This window comes from Numenius arquata, chromosome Z, assembly GCF_964106895.1.
Source record: "Numenius arquata chromosome Z, bNumArq3.hap1.1, whole genome shotgun sequence".
NCBI lineage: Eukaryota > Metazoa > Chordata > Aves > Charadriiformes > Scolopacidae > Numenius > Numenius arquata.
Window position 1 is genome coordinate 2,415,135 of NC_133616.1, and position 21,222 is coordinate 2,436,356.

Below are 21,222 nucleotides of genomic sequence, written 5' to 3' on the forward strand. Positions count from 1 at the left end.
AAAATCTGCTCTTAGACTACTAAATACTGTTAAATAAAGACTTTTCATAGGGATAACTTATGGCTAAGGTCAGTCATACTCACTGTATTATCAGTTCCAACATCGATGCAGACAGGCAAGCATTTATCTGGATGTATTCCTGCACAGGCTGTATATAAACACAGTTTTCCTACTGGGATTCCCATCCCATACACACCCAGGTCTCCGAGACCCAATATTCTTTCTCCATCAGTGACGACAACAGCCTGAAAACAAAAAGCAGGTGAAATTATATGCGATTCCTGAAATTTATAAATTTTGGCGTGACACCAGTTGTGGTTTTTTCCTGGCAAAAATTCAGGTATGTTTGCACAGAACAGATCACAAGGAATATTTTACTGTTATACTCCTTTTTCTTTGCTGAAATCCACTGCTCAAATCCCGGAAAGCTAAGTATCCTAGAATCATAGAATGGTTTGGGTTGGAAGGGACCTTAAAGATCATCCAGTTCCAACCCCCCTGCCATGGGCAGGGACACCTCCCACCAGACCAGGTTGCTCAAAGCCCCCTCCAGCCTGGCCTTGAACCCCTCCAGGGATGGGGCAGCCACAGCTTCTCTGGGCAACCTGGGCCAGGGTCTCACCACCCTCACAGCAAAGAAGTTCTTCCCCACATCTCATCTCAATCTCCCCTCTTGCAGTGTCAAACCATTCCTCCTCATCCTGTCGCTACACTCCCTGACAAAAAGTCCCTCTCCAGCTCTCCTGGAGCCCCCTTCAGGTACTGGAAGGGGCTCTAAGGTCTCCCCAGATCCTTTTCTTCTCCAGGCTGAACCCCCCCAACTCTCTCAGCCTGTCCTCACAGCAGAGGTGCTCCAGCCCTCTGAGCACCCTTGTGGCCCTCCACTGGACCCGTTCCAACAGGTCCATGTCCTTCCTGTGTTGGGGACTCCAAAGCTGGACACAGTACTCCAGGTGGGGTCTCACAAGCGCAGAGTAGAGGGGTAGAACCACCTCCCGCGACCTGCTCGCCATGCTTCTTTTGATGCAGCCCAGGATGCCGGGGGCCTTCTGGGCTGCCAGCGCACACTGCCGGCTCATGTTGAGCTTCTCATCCACGAGCATTCCGAAGTCCTTCTCCTCAGGGCTGCTCTCCAGCTATTCTCCGCCCAACCTGTATTTGTGCTTGGGATTGCCATGTCCCAGGTGCAGGACCTTGCACTTGGCTTGCTTGAACTTCATGAGGTTTGCACAGGCCCACCTCTCCAACCTGTCCAGGTCCCTCTGGATGGCATCCCTTCCCTCCAGCGTGTCGACCACGCCACACAGCTTGGTGTCATCAGCAAACTTGCTGAGGGTGCAAGTAGGAAGGATCCAAGCTGCCTCGCGGAACTGCAGCTTGTAACATGGGTTTGTCATTTCTTGTAAATCCAGACATCAAAAAAGCTTGGGGAAGTGTCATTCACCTCATCTCCCCTTGTGATTCTCGACCCAACTGGTTCATACAGGTTTTAATGGCAAAAATCTGTGCTCCCAACTACTTCTGTGTCCTCATCTGAGGTACAAGATGTCCTCTCACACTGCTACGTAACACAATAAGTAAGACCCAGAGGGGCATCCCCCAGCACCTCCCCAAAAGGAGGAATAACAAAGTAAAGCAAGAAGTTTGGCAAGTCCAGTTCTCATCGTTACTGTCTACTCAAACCATAAACCTCCTGTTTAGGATAAAGCACTGCTCTTCAAGATACGTATTACCTTCTTTAGCTCTATTTTGCCATCATCGTCAAATTAACTGCCAAGGATGCATTATTTAGCATTTACATTTCCATCAAATACTAACAAATCTTAAGAAGCTCAACTCAGATTAAATAACAACTGGAAAAAAAATGTATAGGGTGGTAGTACCTTAACATCGTTCTCTGGCCAGTTGTTCACGATTGACCTTATGTGGCCTCTGTCTGAGATAGAAATAAATAATCCTCTGAAAGAAAAAAAACCAAACGAACGACATTTTACATGTGGCAATCGGCATTTTCACCTTGCTTTGTAAAACTGAATGTCAAACAGTAAAATTTTCTTAAAATTGACAGCGTTGCAATCACTGACATCAATCTCTACTCCACAAGTCTATTCGGCTACTTTGGCACTCTAAAACAAGAACACAGAGAAAATACTTATCATGAGGCCACCTGGGTTTTACGCTACTACAGATATTCACCTTTAATACTCCTCTAGGGCAAAACACCTCTGGTGTTAGCGTCAGATGGGACAGGATCTACGTTCTCCTGTAAGGACATGAGAAGGGAACGTGATCCTAAGCCTGGCTTTACCTTCGTGAATCCAATGTTCACACCATTACGCAAGATGAGGGGAAGGAAAAGAAAGGAAAGACGGGGATCGAGCATCTTTTCTTCTCCAAGACCAGGAGGAGAAAAGTGCTTCCTGCTGCTGGGTGTTCCTCCACGGGAACGTGGGAGGAGAGGCAAAGGAGCAGGAAGGAGCAGAGGTGAAGAGAAGTGTGTGCATTTCTTCTGAGCTCCTGCCCATGCTGCTGTGTCTTCTACAGACAACTTCTTGAGGGGGACAGTTTTCAAACTCGTCTATAATACATACAGAAAAGTGGAAAAGGAAAAGTAGTATGTGAGAACTAAGAGGACATCTCTCACGTCCCCTTGTCCCAGACAAGGAGCAAAACCATGAGTTTCCTTCTGTCTTTATCACAGCAGCATCACTGCACGTTGGAGTCCTCATGGCAGCGAAGGATCAGCCCTTCCTCCACACAGCACTAAAGCCCTCAAGCGAGAGGGCTCTAGAAATACTCTTGGAATTGCAGTCAAGAGTTTCATGGAAATGAGCTGAAATGACTACCAGTTTGAACTGGTTTCCTCAACACAGAGCTAGTAACCTGAACGGTTGAAATCACGGCTGAACCCAAACCAGATCCCAGCCAAGCGTATTTACTGTGTCAGAGTGACTGAAAGGTGACTCCTGCACTCCCAGCTTTAATACAGGGACCATCAGCACTCAACGGAGTCTGCTGAGCTACCATGACTTCAAGCTTCCCACTTTCTGCTTTGCCAACGTCTCTCCTCACACACTGCTCGCTGGCTTCTGCTCCGGCACCCAAGATGTGACATCGTGCTGCTCTGCAGAGCACAGAATCCTAAAATGGTTTGGGCTAGAAGGGACCTTAGAGGTCATCTCATTCCAACACCCCTGCCATGGGCAGGGACACCTCCCACCAGACCAGGTTGCTCAAAGCCCCCTCCAACCTGGCCTTGAACCCCTCCAGGGATGGGGCAGCCACAGCTTCTCGGGGCAACCTGGGCCAGGGTCTCACCACCCTCACAGCAAAGAAGTTCTTCCCCAGATCTCATCTCAATCTCCCCTCTTTCAGTGTCAAACCCTTCCCCCTCGTCCTAGGGCTCCCCTCCCTCATCAAGAGTCCCTCCCCAGCTTTCCTGGAGGCCCTTGAGGGACTGGAAGGGGCTCTAAGGTCTCCCCGGAGCCTTCTCTTCTCCAGGCTGAACCCCCCCACCTCTCTTAATCCTGTCCTCACAGCAGAGGGGCTCCATCCATGGATCATCTCCGTGTCCTGCTTTGGCCCTGCTCTAACAGGTCCATGTCCTTCTGATATTCTTCTCATGAGAATCTCTCCAGCACTGGGATCCTTTGCCACCAACAGGAAATGATAATAAAAGTAGCAGCAATATATCTATCTATTATTCTTACTTTGGTCTCCTGAAGATGTGTCCATACTGGGAGCAGGCAAGGCCTACTGTTGGTGTGTATACAATTGGCATTAACCGCTCAATATCATCTTGTAATACCCTATAGAATAATTTTTCATTTCTCTCTTGGATTCCCATTATGTAGATATACCTGAAATGGAATAAAAGACAAAAAAATAGTCGCTTATTGTTTCACATTTATGCTTATTTAAAACAATGTGAAAAATGCCAAAGCAAAACCCAAACTTGCTTCATATTATTTCTTCATCAAATTCCTGCTTCCACCCAAGTCGGGCTTTGAGCATTAAACAAAACATGGAAAAGACAGTAGCAGTACTAAAAAGCTGAAGTGAAAATACTGGATATGACACAACACGCACGCTAACAATTTAATGCACAAACATGCAGTGTGATAAAAAGATAAGCCATTTATTTATTACAGGATGCAGCCGGGAGTCTCATTACTGTTAAAAAAACCCAAAAACCAGTGAAAGAATTTTTCATCCGAAAAACGAAGGTCCTGACAGTAAGGTCTCGTTAATCTGAACGTTAACACAGCTGTAAAACAAACTAACTCCTAACAAAAAGTTCCTTTTGAAGGACTTACCATGGTGTGGAAATTAAACCTGCATTTTTGCATGTTTACCTACCGATCTACTGTGTTACCAACTCATGCTCGGTCTCGTTGACCCCACAACATAAAGATAACGAATTAGGGACTTGTCTTAGGCTACAGCACCCGGGCGCTTTGCCAATACAGATGACATGATTCTTTCAGATCAGCCAGTGACACGACGCGGATTTAAAAGTCATCTTTCGGTTTTTGATGAGAACAAAAGAGTTTTGATGTGGTCCAGTAAAGCCTCAAACCCTTCCAATGCTCCTCTTGCCTTTAGGAGACTGTATATTTTTACATGCAGATATACGTAGGCTTATATGAAAACAGTACCAGGATGCTAAAAACATGCTATTTAAAAAAAAATAAATAAATCAAAATATTTCACAATTTTTTCACCAAACCAGTGGGATAAACAAAAAAAAAAAAATATAAAAAAATGACCCATCACGAGACTCAAAATTCTAACCCTCTAATTCCTTTCTAGCAGTAATGTATATGACAAATATGATAAACACTGCTTTTCCTCCCTAATTATCAAACCCTCGATTTACCTTCACTCTCACATATTTTTCTAGCATTTGCTCGCTGCCCTCTTCCCCCTATCTCATATTTCTGTGCCCTAACAACCTGCCACCCAAATCTTACATATTACAGAAATATATATTTCGTATTACAGAAATATATATTACATGTTACAGCAAGGGTTGCAGCTTTTTTACTGATTCGCGCATGTTCTTTTTTGTTACCTTATGACTATAAAAATATAATATAAACGAAAATAAATATAAAAGAAAAGAAAAAAGCTCCCTGACATCATTTAGCCGCACGATGAATGCATGATTGATGAAAGCAGTTTTTTGTGTAAAAGTGAAAATAGCCCCCAACAACTAAATAAACCCACTGGGGGCAGAGAAACCTTGTTTGGTTATCCCCAGGAAATATTTTACAGCAATTTTCAGTTACTTGCATGACAAACCAAGGCCAGGAGAGCGCTTACTTTTCCAAGGGGTCGGTCATTTTTGCCAAATTCTTATGGAAGCGTAAGGCTTGAATGTCTTGTGTCTCTATTTTAGGAGGTAGAAGTCCTTGCAGCCCAAGCATCTGTCGTTCGTGTAAGGTAAAGGCCATACCCTGAAAGCAAGAGAGGTGAGAAATAATTAGCGGTTCTTCCTCTAGTATTTCTATTTATAATGTCTTTCTATTTGCTATTTCAGACTATCCACTGCCTGGTTTTCTCATGGCAGGTGCCAGAGCAGGCAGGGGTTGGATAGATTTCCCTCTGCCAGGGTTCTCCTCATCCTTTGAGGGTAGCCCTTTTGACCACAGTTTTTCCACAGCTCTCACGTCCTCACACCCTTTGCCAGATTTTCATTTCATTGAAACTGGAGAACAACTAAGAGATCCCACTGCAGACAGGATAAGGTTTAAAAGTAAAATAACAGCTGCTTCTTGAATTGTTTTACAGGAACATAAGGCTGACCAAGAACATGTGGGTCACCCAGTTTGGTCCCTACATAACGTTTAGTCCAGAGCCCTCTTTGAATTGTTGTTTACAGAATCACAGAATGATATGGGGTTGGAAGGGACCTCTGGAGATCATCTAGTCCAACCCCCTGCCAAAGCAGGTCCCCCCACAGCAGGTCCCACAGGAACGTGTCCAGGCGGGGTTGGAATGTCTCCAGAGAAGGAGACTCCACCACCTCTCTGGGCAGCCTCTTCCAGGGCTCTGCCACCCTCACAGCAAAGAAGTTTCTCCTCATGTTTAGATGGAACTTCTTATGTTCAAGTTTGTGCCTGTTTCCTCTTGTCCTGTCCCTGGGCACCACTGAAAAAAGACTGGCCCCATCCTCCTGACACCCACCCTTGAAGTATTTAAAGGCCTTGATCAGATCCCCCCTCAGGCTTCTCTTCTCCAGACTCAAAAGACTCAAGCCCCTCAGCCTTTCCTCATCAGAGAGATGCTCCAGGCCCCTCAGCATCTTTGTAGCCCTCTGCTGTCCCCTCTCCAGCAGTTGCCTGTCCTTCTTGAACTGGGGAGCCCAGAACTGGACCCAGTGCTCCAGATGGGGCCTCCCCCCAGGGCAGAGCAGAGGGGGAGGATGACCTCCCTCCACCTGCTGGTCACACTCTTCCTGATGCCCCCCAGGATGCCATTGGCCTTCTTGGCCACAAGGGCACATTGCTGGCTCATGGGCATCCTGTTGGCCACCAGGACTCCCAGGTCTTTCTCCTCAGAGCTGCTCTCCAGCAGGTCACTCCCAACCTGTCCTGGTGCAGGGGGTGATTCCTCCCCAGGTGCAGCACCCTACACTTGCCCTTGTTGAAGTTCATCAGGTTATTTCACAATAACATCTAATAAAACTGGGTTTTCACTTGGGACACATAAGAGCCTGCTGTGAGCTACCTGCGGTGAAGAAATCTTCACGGGGCAGTTAAATCAAGGCATAAATTGAGTTAATTTAACTTAAAGTTAAATGATCCGAGTCCGGATTCACGGCCAACCTGGCCCAAAGCGCTGACCCCATTTCCGACAACTGACCCCGCTTCAAGTTTGCCGCTTCCGAAAGCGCAATGAGAAACTTTCCTTCATCCCGTTTATCCAAGTGGGTCAGTTCAATGAATGATTAAATGAATATTTGCGAACGCAGGAGCCGAAAACCCAGGAAAACCCAGCAATCAGAAAAAATGAGCAGAAAAAAAAGTAGTATTTTCCCCCTTTAGAATAAAAGACATAAATTCAGGTTACAATATATATATATTTCACCTTATGTTTGAATAGATTTCACAGGTATTTGTAGAAAGCATGTCCATTAACCAAACCTCTCTGATTTAGAGTCCATACTCACCACACTTGAATGGTTTGTAACCAATATAACCACTCCTTAAGAAAACACATTATTAAAATAATTCATATTTTTACACATTTTTTTCTCTTTGCTTATTTAAATCACGCTTAGTATCAGTTGTTTTGACTACACGGATTTAAGCAGTCCACCTGCTTTTCTGTACCAATTCTATACCGTATTCTAAAGTAATAAAATATTTGAAGAGTTAAAAAAAGCTACTCCAAGAAAAAAAAAAATTAAAACCTCAGTGTTTGCAAGAAATTGTAAGTTTTTAACTCTAAAATAGACAGATGCACCCTGACAACCTTCCATGTAATAGATTTGATGTAAAACACTGAACTTAATTTCTCCTTTTTCTGTTATGAGTCATTTGCAAACCGCTTTTTCGCAAACCATTGTTATTCTCAAGTATTTTTTCCAGTGTTGCCTCTAAATTAATTTCAGATGACGGCTTATTCCTGAACTTTTTACCCTTGCTGCTGGTCTTTTCGCTGGGTGTAAGAGTCACTTGAGCCACGTGGTAATTTTTCAGAAAACTCATTTGAATAATCATAGAATCACAGAGTGATTAGAGTTGGAAGGGACCTTAGAGATCATCCAGTTCCAACCCCCCTGCCCTGGGCAGGGACACCTCCCACCAGACCACGTTGCTCAAAGCCCCGTCCAACCTGACCTTGAACCCCTCCAGGGATGGGGCAGCCACAGCTTCTCGGGGCAACCTGGGCCAGGGTCTCACCACCCTCACAGCAAAGAAGTTCTTCCCCAGATCTCATCTCAATCTCCCCTCTTTCAGTGTCAAACCCTTCCCCCTCATCCTGTGGCTCCCCTCCTTGATCAGGAGTCCCTCCCCAGCTTTCCTGGAGCCCCTTCAGGGACTGGAAGGGGCTCAAAGGTCTCCCCGGAGCCTCCTCTTCTCCAGGCTGAACCCCCCCAACTGTCTCAGCCTGTCCTCACAGCAGAGGGGCTCCAGCCCTAGGATCATGATCCAAAATTTCCACTGAGAACACAACTAGCAGCACAAGAAAAAAAAAAAAAAACAAACAAAACCCACAAGGAACACATGCAAAATGCCTGGTTTTGGGCTTTTTTTTTTTTAATTATGTTGCAAAGAATCTGCTTCATTTTCACTTCTTCTTACTTCATAAGAAATATTGAAAGACTCTCTGGGAACGTAAACGCATCTTCCAAAGTTGCATGGAAGCTAATCATGCAACCACACATCTCGGCTGCTCTTCCCCTTGTCCTTAATTACCCCCTAAATTCGTTACCGCCAGCAGTTTATGCCTTTCTAAACCAACCCTTTTTAAAGTAACCCTTTTTAAAGCAACTGTCCTTGCAGCGCAAGTGATTTAGGATAGGAAGGCGAGCACAGCTGGTAAACATCTGTAATATTTTGACTGTTACTTTAGGCACTACAAAAACAAGTGACGCCAAAAGATTTACGATATTAAGAAGAATTTTTTAAAAAAAAGAAAAGCATAGTCTCTTTTCAGAAAACACATAAACACTGGCCAGTAAAGTCGCTAATGTCACTAGTTTAAGGCATGTCAAAGGTTAGAATCCCTTCGGTGGCACCGTACCGGTCACGCTGACGTTTTGCTCTAAACCAGCTGAAATATCTCACCAGCAGAACCCACGTCCTCCCCATCAGAAACTCTCAAGTCCCTTAAAAAATAAAGTCTACTTAATTTCTAATTTCCACTATTAGCACGACGCTGGGACATGGCTTTTCTTTCATTTCCCAGTACAGTGAAACCAGTGACCTTAAACCATCTGGGTCCTTGATAACATCAAACGAGCCCTCGGGTTAGTACTAAGCAGAAGAGCTACCCCATCTTTATTCAGTTTATTCATATTTTTTTCCAGTCTATAGGCAACCTGTTTTTTCAGTGTATCTGAAAATGGAGCTACAATAACATTAAACACAGCGAATTCTTTAAGTGCTACTAAGCACTTCCAGCTGTTTATTTACGTGACAATTAGATCTTACCTCATTAAAAGATGCTTTAATTTTTTTGCCCAGGCCTAACTCAGGCATCTGAATACAGAAATTCAATCCTGGTTCCAACTGTAACAGAATGAGTTTAGTCCAGAGCAGCACTATAAAAACCCCAAAGCCCTTCCAACACTTGCTCTATTCCCATTCCTTATCTTCATCCGTGACCATCAGCTGCCTCCTTGGTTTGGATTTGGGATTGCGGCTCGTTCTCAGCACAGCACCTCGCAGGACGGAGATTTTCCTTAAACTGGTGCATTATTACAAATTTCATAGAATCAAAGAATGGTTAGAGTTTGAAGGGAGCTTAAAGATCATCTCATTCCAACCCCCTGCCCTGGGCAGGGACACCTCCCACCAGACCAGGTTGCTCCAAGCCCCCTCCAACCTGGCCTTGAACCCCTCCAGGGATGGGGCAGCCACAGCTTCTCCGGGCAACCTGGGCCAGGGTCTCACCACCCTCACAGCAAAGAAGTTCCTCCTGAGATCTCATCTCAATCTCCCCTCTTCCAGTTTAAAACCATTATCCCTTGTCCTATCGCTACACTCCCTCATAAAGAGTACCCTCCCCTTTCCCAGCCTTTTCCCTCATTTTATAAACCCTGGTGGGGTTCGAAAGAACCAGTGATCCGTTCCCAGTGAATCAGGAGGCACTCAGCAATTTGCAGCACCGGGACCGTCGATCTCAACGGCACTTCAGATCCCAGCACCTACTTACGGGGCCAAATTCCCACTGGTTTCCATTGGGATTAAATACCTGAATACCATAATGATTTGGATACAAGTCAAAGGGATCCCTTTCTGGTTTCCTCTGACCCACAACACTAGGTGTCCTTTCTCCAAGTGTTATCCACCGACTCTTACTTGGATTAGTTTCCTTAATCCTCTTTACAGCTCAGAAAAAACCAGGTGTCCTTTCTCAGATAGTACAGATGAAAACAGGGAGCTCATCTAGGAGAAAAACCAGCACACTTCAAAAGACCACAAACCAATTAATTAATACGCACGGAGACAAATTTGTTGCAATAAACCCAACGTGCTGCCGTGGAGAAAAAAAAAAATAAAAAAATCAAGTGTTGACAGTTGTTTTTTTTTTTAGTTAAGACAAGCTCACATCGAGTCTTTGCGCCTTTAATCCACAAACTCTCTGGGGCTGGGACTCAACAACTGGGCTCTACTACACAAAGCCAGTGGAGCAATAAATATCAGCGTATAAAAATTCTAGTTGCCTACTTTGCAGGAAGGCGACCAGGAGACTTGATTCCTGCAAGTGTGATTTTTATAGCACCACTGAGTAAGAAAAATGGAGAGGTTTCTGAGCAGAGAAGTCAGAGGCCATCCAGAGGCATCTGGACAGGCTGGAGAGGTGGGCCCGTGCAAACCTCATGAAGTTCAACCAAGCCAAGTGCAGGGTCCTGCACCTGGGACGTGGCAATCCCAGGCACAAATACAGGTTGGGCAGAGAATGGCTGGAGAGCAGCCCTGAGGAGAAGGACTTGGGGGTGTTGGTGGATGAGAAGCTCAACATGAGCCGGCAACGTGCAATGGCAGACCAGAAAGCCAACTGCATCCTGGGCTGCATCAAAAGAATTGTGGCCAGCAGGTTGCGGGAGGTGATTCTACCCCTCTACTCTGCGCTCGTGAGACCCCACCTGGAGTTCTGTGTCCAGCTTTGGAGTCCTCAACACAGGAAGGACATGGACCTGCTGGAACGGGTCCAGCGGAGGGCCACGAGGGTGCTCAGAGGGCTGGAGCACCTCTCCTGTGAGGACAGGCTGAGAGAGTTGGGGGGGTTCAGCCCGGAGAAGAAAAGGCTCCAGGGAGACCTCAGAGCAGCCTTCCAGTACCTGAAGGGGGCCTCCAGGAAAGCTGCGGAGGGACACTTGATCAGGGAGGGGAGCCATAGGACGAGGGGGAAGGGGTTTAAATTGAAAGAGGGGAGATTGAGATGAGATCTGGGGAAGAACTTCTTTGCTGTGAGGGTGGTGAGACCCTGGCCCAGGTTGCTCAGAGAAGCTGTGGCTGCCCCATCCCTGGAGGGGTTCAAGGCCAGGTTGGAGGGGGCTTTGAGCAACGTGGTCTGGTGGGAGGTGTCCCTGCCCAGGGCAGGGGTTGGAACTGGATGGTCTTTAAGGTCCCTTCCAACTCTGACCATTCTATGATTCTATAAGTATTAGTGATGATATTTTTTGCCCACCTGCAAAGTCTTGCAGGCTTATATACAGGAGAAGATATTTTTACCTGATACGATAAATACTCTCAAACATTCTAAAAAACCTGTACAGTTTATAAAAAATAAGCCATTCAGTGCCCCTGATAAAGATGTAAATGCAGAATATATCCAAACATGCCACTGTTTGGAAAATGAGGGTTTGCTGACTTCACAGGGAAGATTTAATCAAATGGTTTTCATGTAACTTCTAATGGTTGTTACAACATATTCAGCAGTGTATTGTAGGCTTTGAAGTAGCATCTTAAGCATTTTGAAAATAAAACACTTTTACATCAGATTCTGGGCTGCTTCTCTTAACTCTGCTTCCTTTTGCTAAATCACAAAGTTCACTATTGCACAACACGTCTCCGCTGCAAAATTAATGAAGATTACGCATAGGAATCAAAGGTGTATTTGCTATCTCGGCCACAGATTCAAAGTTTCTCTGTGTTTCTGAGAATCATGTAGAATATGGAAATCTCCTTTGATTTCTTTCCTCCTTCTCTTTTTAAATTCCATTTCCTATCTTTATTCTTGTAGAAACAGCATCGTACATATGCTGGAGGGTACAGCTGACACAGCACAGCCATCTGCTCCCTGCTGACCTGTGAGACAACCCAGACGTTCCCCAGATTATTAAGCCTTTAAAGACCTTCGTCTCTTGCAGGCAAAGATCACAGGGTTGGAAGGGACCTCTGGAGATCACCTAGTCCAACCCCCTGCCAAAGCAGGTCCACCCAGAGCAGGTCCCACAGGAACGTGTCCAGGTGGGGTTGGAATGTCTCCAGAGATGGAGACTCCACCACCTCTCTGGGCAGCCTCTTCCAGGGCTCTGACACCCTCACAGGAAAGAAGTTTCTTCTCATGTTTAGGTGAAACTTCTTATGGTCAAGTTTGTGGCCATTACCTCTTGTCCTGTCCCTGGGCACCACTGAAAAAAGCCTGGCCCCATCCTCCTGACACCCACCCTTGAAGTATTTATAGGCCTTGATCAGATCCCCCCTCAGGCTTCTCTTCTCCAGACTCAAGAGACCCAAGAAGTCCCTCAGCCTTTCCTCATCAGAGAGATGCTCCAGGCCCTTCAGCATCTTTGTAGCCCTCTGCTGTCCCCTCTCCAGCAGTTCCCTGTCCTTCTTCAACTGGGGAGCCCAGCACTGGACCCAGTGCTCCAGATGGGGCCTCCCCAGGGCAGAGCAGAGGGGGAGGATGACCTCCCTCCACCTGCTGGTCACGCTCTTCTTTATGCCCCCCAGGATGCCATTGGCCTTCTTGGCCACAAGGGCACATTGCTGCTCATGCAATGCACCCTTGTTGAGTGGCAAAAGATGCCACCAGTTCTTGTACGTCCTCTGTGAGTGTGGAACCAGATGTAAATCCCTTTGGCTGCTGAACCAGGCTTGGCAAACCCACAGTAGCTCTCCTTTCCTTATGATCTGGCTTCAACTAAAAGCATTCCCCTGTAGAAAACGGGAAAAAATCAGGAAGAGGTTTTTTTTTCCAAGCACCAACCGTTATGGCAAAGCTGTATATTGCAAATCATGTGACTGAAACGGTTCATCTATACCACGTAGCATCACTGAACACAGAGACATTTCATTAAACTGCTATTTTTCATGTCAGCAGATGCCATTGCTTTCGGTCTCATTTAGGGGAATTAATCCTATTAAAAAAAAATAAATAAATTAAGAACTAAGACAGCTTCCTTCCTTCCTCCACCCACCATCCCAGCAGCTCATGAGTCCTGAGCAGAACAGCTGATCTCAGTTAAATGAGGTGCAATATTATCTACCACCTTTGGCACCTCAAACTGGGACAAGCACCTTTTCAGAGAGACAATAAAAGCTGGTTACAGATTAAACGGTTCCATCTTTCCACATTTTATTCCCTTTAAAAGCACACAGATCTCAAGGAAGTTGATAAAACCTGCAGAAACACGGTCATGCAACCTCCATCCAACGATCCCTCCGTCTCCAAACCAGTTGGGCAGGACACAAAGCTTGCGGTGGGACTTCTGGGGGTGTGTGTGCGCACAAGGAAGTATCAGTTTCCTGCCTTCTAGGATCTTTCATCGCGACTGATCAGAAACCGCTGGTTTTATTTCAAACCCTGCACTTCTTGGCAACACGATAATTACCATTTGCAGAACATCCCCACATCCTGTTTATCCTGGTTTCCCCTGGAAGGCAGACAGGCATTGCGTATCCTACACCCCAGCTGCTCAACCCAACTGACACAGTCTAAAAAAAAAAGTATTAAAATAAAAGAAACCAAATGTGTCAAAAAACCAGCATGGTGAGAAAGGGCAATGGAAGGGCAAGGGAGGATCTGCTTTTAGATTTTCCAAGTTCATATAATCTTTCTTCACATTCTCTTGACCTATCCCATTTATTTTGTCCAACTAGCTTTGAGTTTTGGGTGGGTTTTTTTTGGTTGGTTGGTTGGTTTTTATTCTGAATTAGAAACACACTGTTTGGATATTTGCCAGAAGTCAGGAAGATGACGTACATCTTTGTTAAGAGAACTGGTTCTCCACCAAGTTGGGTGGGAGTGTTGATCTGCTGGAGGGTAGAAAGGCTTTGCAGAGGGATCTGGACAGGCTGGATGGATGGGCTGAGGCCAATGGGATGAGGTTCAACAAGGCCCAGTGCCAAGTCCTGCTCTTGGGTCACACCAGCCCCATGGACGCTCCAGGCCTGGGGCAGAGTGGCTGGAGCTGCCCGGTGGAAAAGGACCTGGGGATGTTGGTCAACAGTGGTTGAATATGAGCCAGCAGCATGCCAAGATGGCCAAGAAGTCCACCAGCATCCTGGCCTGTGTCAGGAACAGCGTGGCGAGTAGGACTCGGGGGGTGATCGTCCCCCTGTACTGGGCACTGGTGAGGCCCCACCTCGAGGGCTGGGTCCAGTTTTGGGCCCTCAGGACAAAAAAGACATTGAGGGGCTGGAGCGGGTCCAGAGAAGGGCAACGGAGCTGGTGAGGAGTCTGGAGCACAAGTCTTGTGAGGAGCGGCTGAGGGAGCTGGAGGTGTTCAGCCTGGAGAAAAGGAGGCTGAGGGGAGACCTTCTCGCTCTCTCCAACTCCCTGAAAAGAGGGTGCCAGGGGGGGTCGGTCTCTTCTCCCAAGGACCAGGCGATGGGACAAGAGGAAACGGCCTCAAGTTGCACCAGGGGAGGTTCAGATTGGATATTAGGAACAATTTTTCCACGGAAAGGGTTATTAAGCCTTGGAATGGGCTGCCCAGGTGGAGGCACCATCCCTGAAGATATTTAAAAGACGGGTTGACATAGTGCTTAGTGACATGGTTTAGTGATGTGTTTTTTTTCAGAGTTAGGTTGATGGTTGGACTAGATGATCTTAAAGGTGCCTTCCAACCTAGACAATTCCATGATTCACAGAATCAGATTCTATGATTCTTTAAACAAAGATAATCTATCAGAGTTTCTGAAAGCATTCATTAAGGCACAGATGAAAATAAATTGGGCTGAAAAAGCTGGGAATGAATACAGATGAAACTGTAATTAATGGTCTCGCTAAATACAACATACGAGAAGATGATCACCCGTATGGAAGACAGACACTGGGGCAGTTTTTCAGGAATCTGGGATTAAACTGCCACTTGTGACACTGTCAGTGAATTATTATTTTAATTTTATCATACATTCCCAGGCAGATGTGCCCAGGCATATACATACATCCAAATACGTGTGCGCGTTTAATGCAGCGTCCTAAAGATATTTGCTGAAGGTAAAAATGTGAGAGTCATTGTCAGTAGAGGAGAATGATATTAAAGAATGAAATAATCAAACAATATTGAGGGAGTAATAAAAAAAGGGGTAATGGAACCAACTGGACCAAACACAGTCACGCACGTGGAGAGTAACAAGAAAATCTGATGCCACAAGGTAGGAAAATCACAGAAAGCGTCACAAATTATTCAGAGTCATGAATTTGCCGCAAGTACACAGAAAGCAAGTGTACAAATAATGTTACAGGTCACGTTACTTCTCGTGAAGATAAAGACACGCTGATGCCCTCTACGTGGCAGAATGGACATCGCCACGGTCAGGGATCATCTGTCTACTCATACATCATCTGCTCTGGGCTGGGAGAAGAAATCCGGGCCCTGGAGTGAGAATCCAAAGCATTTCCACAATATAAATAATAATTTAATTGCCAATACTAAACAAATGAGATTGTCCTAACAGAGTTTGAAGCGCCCAACCACCTTAAAACGCTGCTTTGGCACAGCAGGGGATCTCCAGCAGAATAAAAGGCCCTTAAGACAATTAACTGTAATTTGAATCCCGGTCACAGAGGAGAAATCAAACATCATGGAAGATCGTAAATACACAGGGATGCCAACGATGCAGTTACAATATGTTCTGCAATTGTTTGGCTGCAACAGCAAGGGCATTACTGATATAGCTCATGACCTTTTCTGAGCCACCCTGGCCAAAAGACACTTGAAGGCCAGCCTTCGAATGTAAAAAACCCAACCACCTGATGTAGGTGTAGTTCCCACCTGCAGGGGACAGGTAAGGGTGGGAAAGAAAGGTGAAAAAAAAACCCCAAATAGTAAGAGAAAAAACTCCTCCAAGAACAGGAGAAGGCAAATTTGCACAAGGGGAAGGGGTGGTTTTCTGTTAGCGGTGCTGCAGATCTTGCAGCTCTTATTTTAGGGGCTGGGTACATTAGAGGAGACCAAATATTCTGATTTATAGAGTTGATAGGGACTGTAAAAACTAAACATAAGCATCTAAAACACAAGACATAAAAAGACGATCTCAATGACCTGCCAGCAAGAGATAAAGCCCTTTATCTGTGCTTGTATATAATATATATATATGCATAGGAGACACTGTGGGCAAGAAAAGCACAAAGGGTAAAGTACTTGGCATATTTAGTCAATCATTTCTTTCTCTGCTGAACTTCCAAAATGCATTTCTTGACAGATACTGCATCCAATATCAAACAGTGTCACTTAACTTGTTTACAGATCCACCCAAACAGGTGTCAGCCTTAATAACAGACTGATACAAACAGCCGAACAAACGTGGAAAGTTTTTTTCCCCTCTCACAAGTATAATTTCTTGAAGACATTAAAGAATTTAAAAAAAAAAAATCAATTGCTGTTAAGAAGCAACTCTCCGCTCTTCCCTCCTCCTCACAAAAAACCCCATAAAAAATACTGCATTGTGCTCAGTCCACCAGAGATTTCCAGGCTCAAAAAAAAAAAATTAGAAAGATATTACCACTAGAAAAACAATAAGAAACGACCTATTGTTTTTGGTTCTGAACAGGGTTGCATAATCAGCGCTTGGAAAAGCTTACAGGGCTTGAAATAATTTCCACTGGCATGTCAAAGTGTTTAGAGCTCAAAAAAGGCTGGAGATAATCTGATCTGGACAAATCATACAGATCTATTCTTTTCTCCTACCCCAACATGGCAATCCCGATTTTATTTTTGCAGTCAGGCAGTCTCTGACTTCTACACATGTATCACAGAACGGTATGGGGTTGGAAGGGACCTCTGGAGATCATCTAGTCCAACCCCCTGCCAGAGCAGGGCCACCCAGAGCAGGTCCCACAGGAACGTGGCCAGGCGGGGTTGGAATGTCTCCAGAGAAGGAGACTCCACCACCTCTCTGGGCAGCCTCTTCCAGGGCTCTGCCACCCTCACAGGAAACAAGTTCCTCCTCATGTTGAGATGGAACTTCTTATGTTCAAGTTTGTGCCCGTTTCCTCTTGTCCTGTCCCTGGGCACCACTGAAAAAAGACTGGCCCCATCCTCCTGACACCCACCCTTGAAGTATTTATAGGCCTTGATCAGATCCCCCCTCAGTCTTCTCTTCTCCAGACTCAAAAGACCCAAGAAGTCCCTCAGCCTTTCCTCATCAGAGAGATGCTCCAGGCCCCTCAGCATCTTTGTAGCCCTCTGCTGTCTCCTCTCCAGCAGTTCCCCGTGCTTCTTGAACTGGGGAGCCCAGCACTGGACCCAGTGCCCCAGATGGGGCCTCCCCAGGGCAGAGCAGAGGGGGAGGATGACCTCCCTCCACCTGCTGGCCACACTCTTCCTGATGCCCCCCAGGATGCCATTGGCCTTCTTGGCCATAAGGGCACATTGCTGGCTCATGGGCATCCTGTTGTCCACCAGATCTCCCAGGTGTTTTTCCTCAGAGCTGCTCTCCAGCAGGTCACCCCCAATCTGTCCTGGTGCAGGGGGTTATTCCTCCCCAGGTGCAGCACCCTACACACACACACACATATATATATATATGCAATCTGCAGTATCAAGGCATCTGACACTACACTATACTGTACAAGAAATGGTAATAAACATGACTGCAGTTCTGTATTTTGGTTTTTTCCTTTCCTTTGAGGACACCCAGGAGCCATTTTTGCCATTAGACACGTCCCTGGAGTTATTAGTTTGATATCTTCCCCCAGATAATTTGAGCCCACTGGTCAACTTCCAACTCTGACCAACAAAAAAAAAAAAAGAAAAAAAAAAAAGAGAGGGATAAAGAAAAGGAAGGGAAGGAAATACAAAGTGAAGGGGAAATATAAGAATTTGCAGAAAGGAAAAAAAAAAAAAGTCAAATCAGAGAATGGGGAAGAGGAGAAAAGCCAGACATTAAAAACATAGGGTAAAACTATGGAAGTCCAGCTTCCATAGCTCCAGTGCTCAGGGAATACCCTGGGAGAGGCAGATAGGCTTGTCACCTTTTTTGGCCACTTTAGACATCTTGGATCAGCTACCAAAAGCCCTCATCTCATTTCTCACTAGTTTTACTTTACACGTTGTTTCAATATTCCTGAAGGCTGCTGCTACTCCAGGAAAAAAAAACAGAGGCTGGGGATGGAGGTGTGGAAATAGCAAAATTTTTGTGAAGAGAAAAAAAGCAAAGCTAATTTTTTTAGGAGAAGTTCTTCCCGATGCAGAGAATTAACATAATGTCTCTACCTCCCAGTTAGCTCCATTCAAGGCTTATTTTTAGATGCTCTCTGTTCGACTCTCTGCACAAGGATGTTTCTTACTGATATGGCTCGGTTCCAACTCAGAGCCTGGCAGGAAAAAGCCAGGACTGGGACAGAGAGGCTGACACTTTCTATCGCTGGCAAGACTGAAATCAGAATTCACTTTTGTCAGCTATGAAATAAAACTCTTTTATCTGCTAAAGCTTTCCTTCAATACAACCAGCCCAAGGGGAAGAGCTGACAGAAGCAGAGGGTGTTTATTGAAAGTCCTTGTACTGTAGGTGTCCAGGTAATAAACTTGAAACGATCACTTGACTCTTCCATCTCCTGTACCCTTTTTTTGGCTGTGGCCCAGTGCTACACCTCTTGGAGGTGGTTTAACCCTGGAACAAGGTCCGTCGGCCAATTACCGGATGAAGATAAGATATTTGATAACCGCAACAGCACCAACCTTGTTTGTTCGCGGGTTCAACATCAGTGGCTTGCCTTTTTCTTTCGTATGCGCCCCGCGCCGTGCCATCGCGCAGGGAGCGGCAGCTATTCGTAGTCGGGAGAACATGGTGGGGTTCTTTTATCCTGCACCTGGGAAAAGGAAAAGAAAAAACTCCTTCAGACACAGAGGCAGCAGAACTGACATTCATATTTGTCGGCCTTCTGTTGCGGAAGAAATAGGTACATGCTAGATAAGACTCTTTGCTCTAACACCGCGATAGTAACTCAAAATTGCCTTGTGGCAGCCAGGAGGAAAAAAAAGGAAGGTTTTCAAATGGGAACATAAAGGGACACCAGTATAAGCCAGCATTCAGTAGGTATTGTCTCAGAGCTGCACCATAAACCCAGAGCAGAATCGCCATTAGCAAATATTAACCTTCTGTGGTGACCCATGGAACTGGCACCAGCGCAAATACCGGGGAGGACAGAATGACTTGGGCCACTGCAGCAAGAAAAATTTAAGCTGAGTTTCTCCAATAGCTTTCTGACAATGAAATCTTGCGGCCTGGGGAACAGAAAGGAAAGAAATGATGTCTCTTAGCGTATTAAAACTAGATTAGAACAAAACCTAGAATTAAAAGGGTCAAAAAATTCACTAAACTCTGGATTCCATGCTTAGATTTTAAAAATTCCTGTAAAAAAGGTTAAAACCTTAAGGTTTTAAACCTTAAAAAAAGGGTTATTTTCAGGGACAATATATCCTTTTCAATAAAGGGTATGTTTCCTTAATAAAAATTTGTTAGTACCACTCGAAAGCTTAGTTCTTAATCTCAACCAGGTGATAACTGCTCTCAAACCCCTTTTATTCAACTATTAATTGCAAGCTCTCTGGAGCAGAAATTATCATTTATTACATGCTTGTAGAATGCGGTTACCACCCAGGGAATGTGTATTGGACTCATCTCTAAACGTGATTTCACCAACACAGAGACACAACAGCAACGACAGCAAGACCTTACACGGGACCACGGCCTCTGTGAAGACACATGAAGGTGGCAGGACAGACAGACACAGCTTGGATGCAGAATCCCAACATAGGGAGAGGAAAAAAATAGATCCCTTTAGCAACAGGGATCTAAACAGTCAGTGGAAGAAGGCAAAGATCCAGGGTCAACATGGTAGGGAACCCTTGTGGACGGAGCTCCATCATCCCTGGTCGGTACTGGGACCAGTGCTGTTTAATGTGTGTTGGAGACGTGGACAGTGGGATAGAGTGCACTGTCAGCAATTTTACCGATGACACCAAGCTGTGTGGCGCGGTCGACACGCTGGAGGGAAGGGATGCCATCCAGAGGGACCTAGACAGGCTGGAGAGGTGGGCCTGTGCAAACCTCATGAAGTTCAACCAAGCCAAGTGCAAGGTCCTGCACCTGGGACATGGCAATCCCAAGCACAAACACAGGTTGGGCAGAGAATAGCTGGAGAGCAGCCCTGAGGAGAAGGACTTGGGAGAGCTCATGGATGAGAAGCTCAACATGAGCTGGCAACATGCACTGGCAGCCCAGAAGGCCCCCGGCATCCTGGGCTGCATCAAAAGAAGTGTGGCCAGCAGGTCGCGGGAGGTGGTTCTACCCCTCTACTCTGCGCTTGTGAGACCCCACCCTGTGTCCAGCTTTGGAGTCCTCAACACAGGAGGGACATGGACCTGTTGGAACGGGTCCAGCGGAGGGCCACGAAAATGATCAGAGGGCTGGAGCCCCTCTCCCATGAAGACAGGCTGAGAGAGTTGGGGGTGTTCAGCCTGGAGAAGAGAAGGCTCCAGGGAGACCTTATAGCAGCCTTCCAGTACCTGAAGGGGGCTACAGGAGAGCTGGAGATGGACTTTTTGTCAGGAAGTGTAGCGATAGGATGAGGAGGAATGGTTTTACACTGGAAGAGGGGAGATTGAGATGAGATCGGGGGAAGAACTTCTTTGCTGTGAGGGTGGTGAGACCCTGGCCCAGGTTGCCCAGAGAAGCTGTGGCTGCCCCATCCCTGGAGGGGTTCAAGGCCAGGTTGGAGGGGGCTTTGAGCAACCTGGTCTGGTGGGAGGTGTCCCTGCCCAGGGCAGGGGTTGGAACTGGATGGTCTTTAAGGTCCCTTCCAACTCTAACCATTCTATGATTCTATGATCCCCTGGCCCAGCTCTATGTTCTCATCCAAGGACAGCAAAGCAGGTCAGAGACGTTTATAAGGAATGAAATGATGCATGGTTTGGATTTTTAATTTCTTCCAGATGGAAGCCAAAAATCAGATTAAGGAACTAAATTTCATTATCTTAAATATAGCCTGAATACTTTAGAAGACCTTTCTATAATCACATTTACACATAATCAACTTTCACGAAGGCAGACTGATTTTACAAGTTACAATCTGATGATTTTCTTCAAA

At 45.9% G+C, this 21,222-nt stretch overlaps 1 protein-coding gene across 1 annotated transcript in view; it reads right to left on the minus strand.

Moving 5' to 3' along the window:
- The window catches only part of LOC141476928 (NAD-dependent malic enzyme, mitochondrial-like), a 33,611-nt gene extending 14,669 nt beyond the window's left edge, over nt 1–18,942 (minus strand). The window contains exons 1-5 of the mRNA XM_074165859.1: nt 18,812–18,942; nt 5,326–5,459; nt 3,711–3,860; nt 1,884–1,959; nt 84–245 (exon numbers count right to left, since the gene is read on the minus strand). Coding sequence (XP_074021960.1) covers nt 84–245; nt 1,884–1,959; nt 3,711–3,860; nt 5,326–5,459; nt 18,812–18,919 — 630 coding nt within the window. The 5' untranslated portion in view covers nt 18,920–18,942. The remainder of the gene's footprint in view (nt 1–83; nt 246–1,883; nt 1,960–3,710; nt 3,861–5,325; nt 5,460–18,811) is intronic.
- Nucleotides 18,943–21,222: the final 2,280 nt, after the last annotated feature.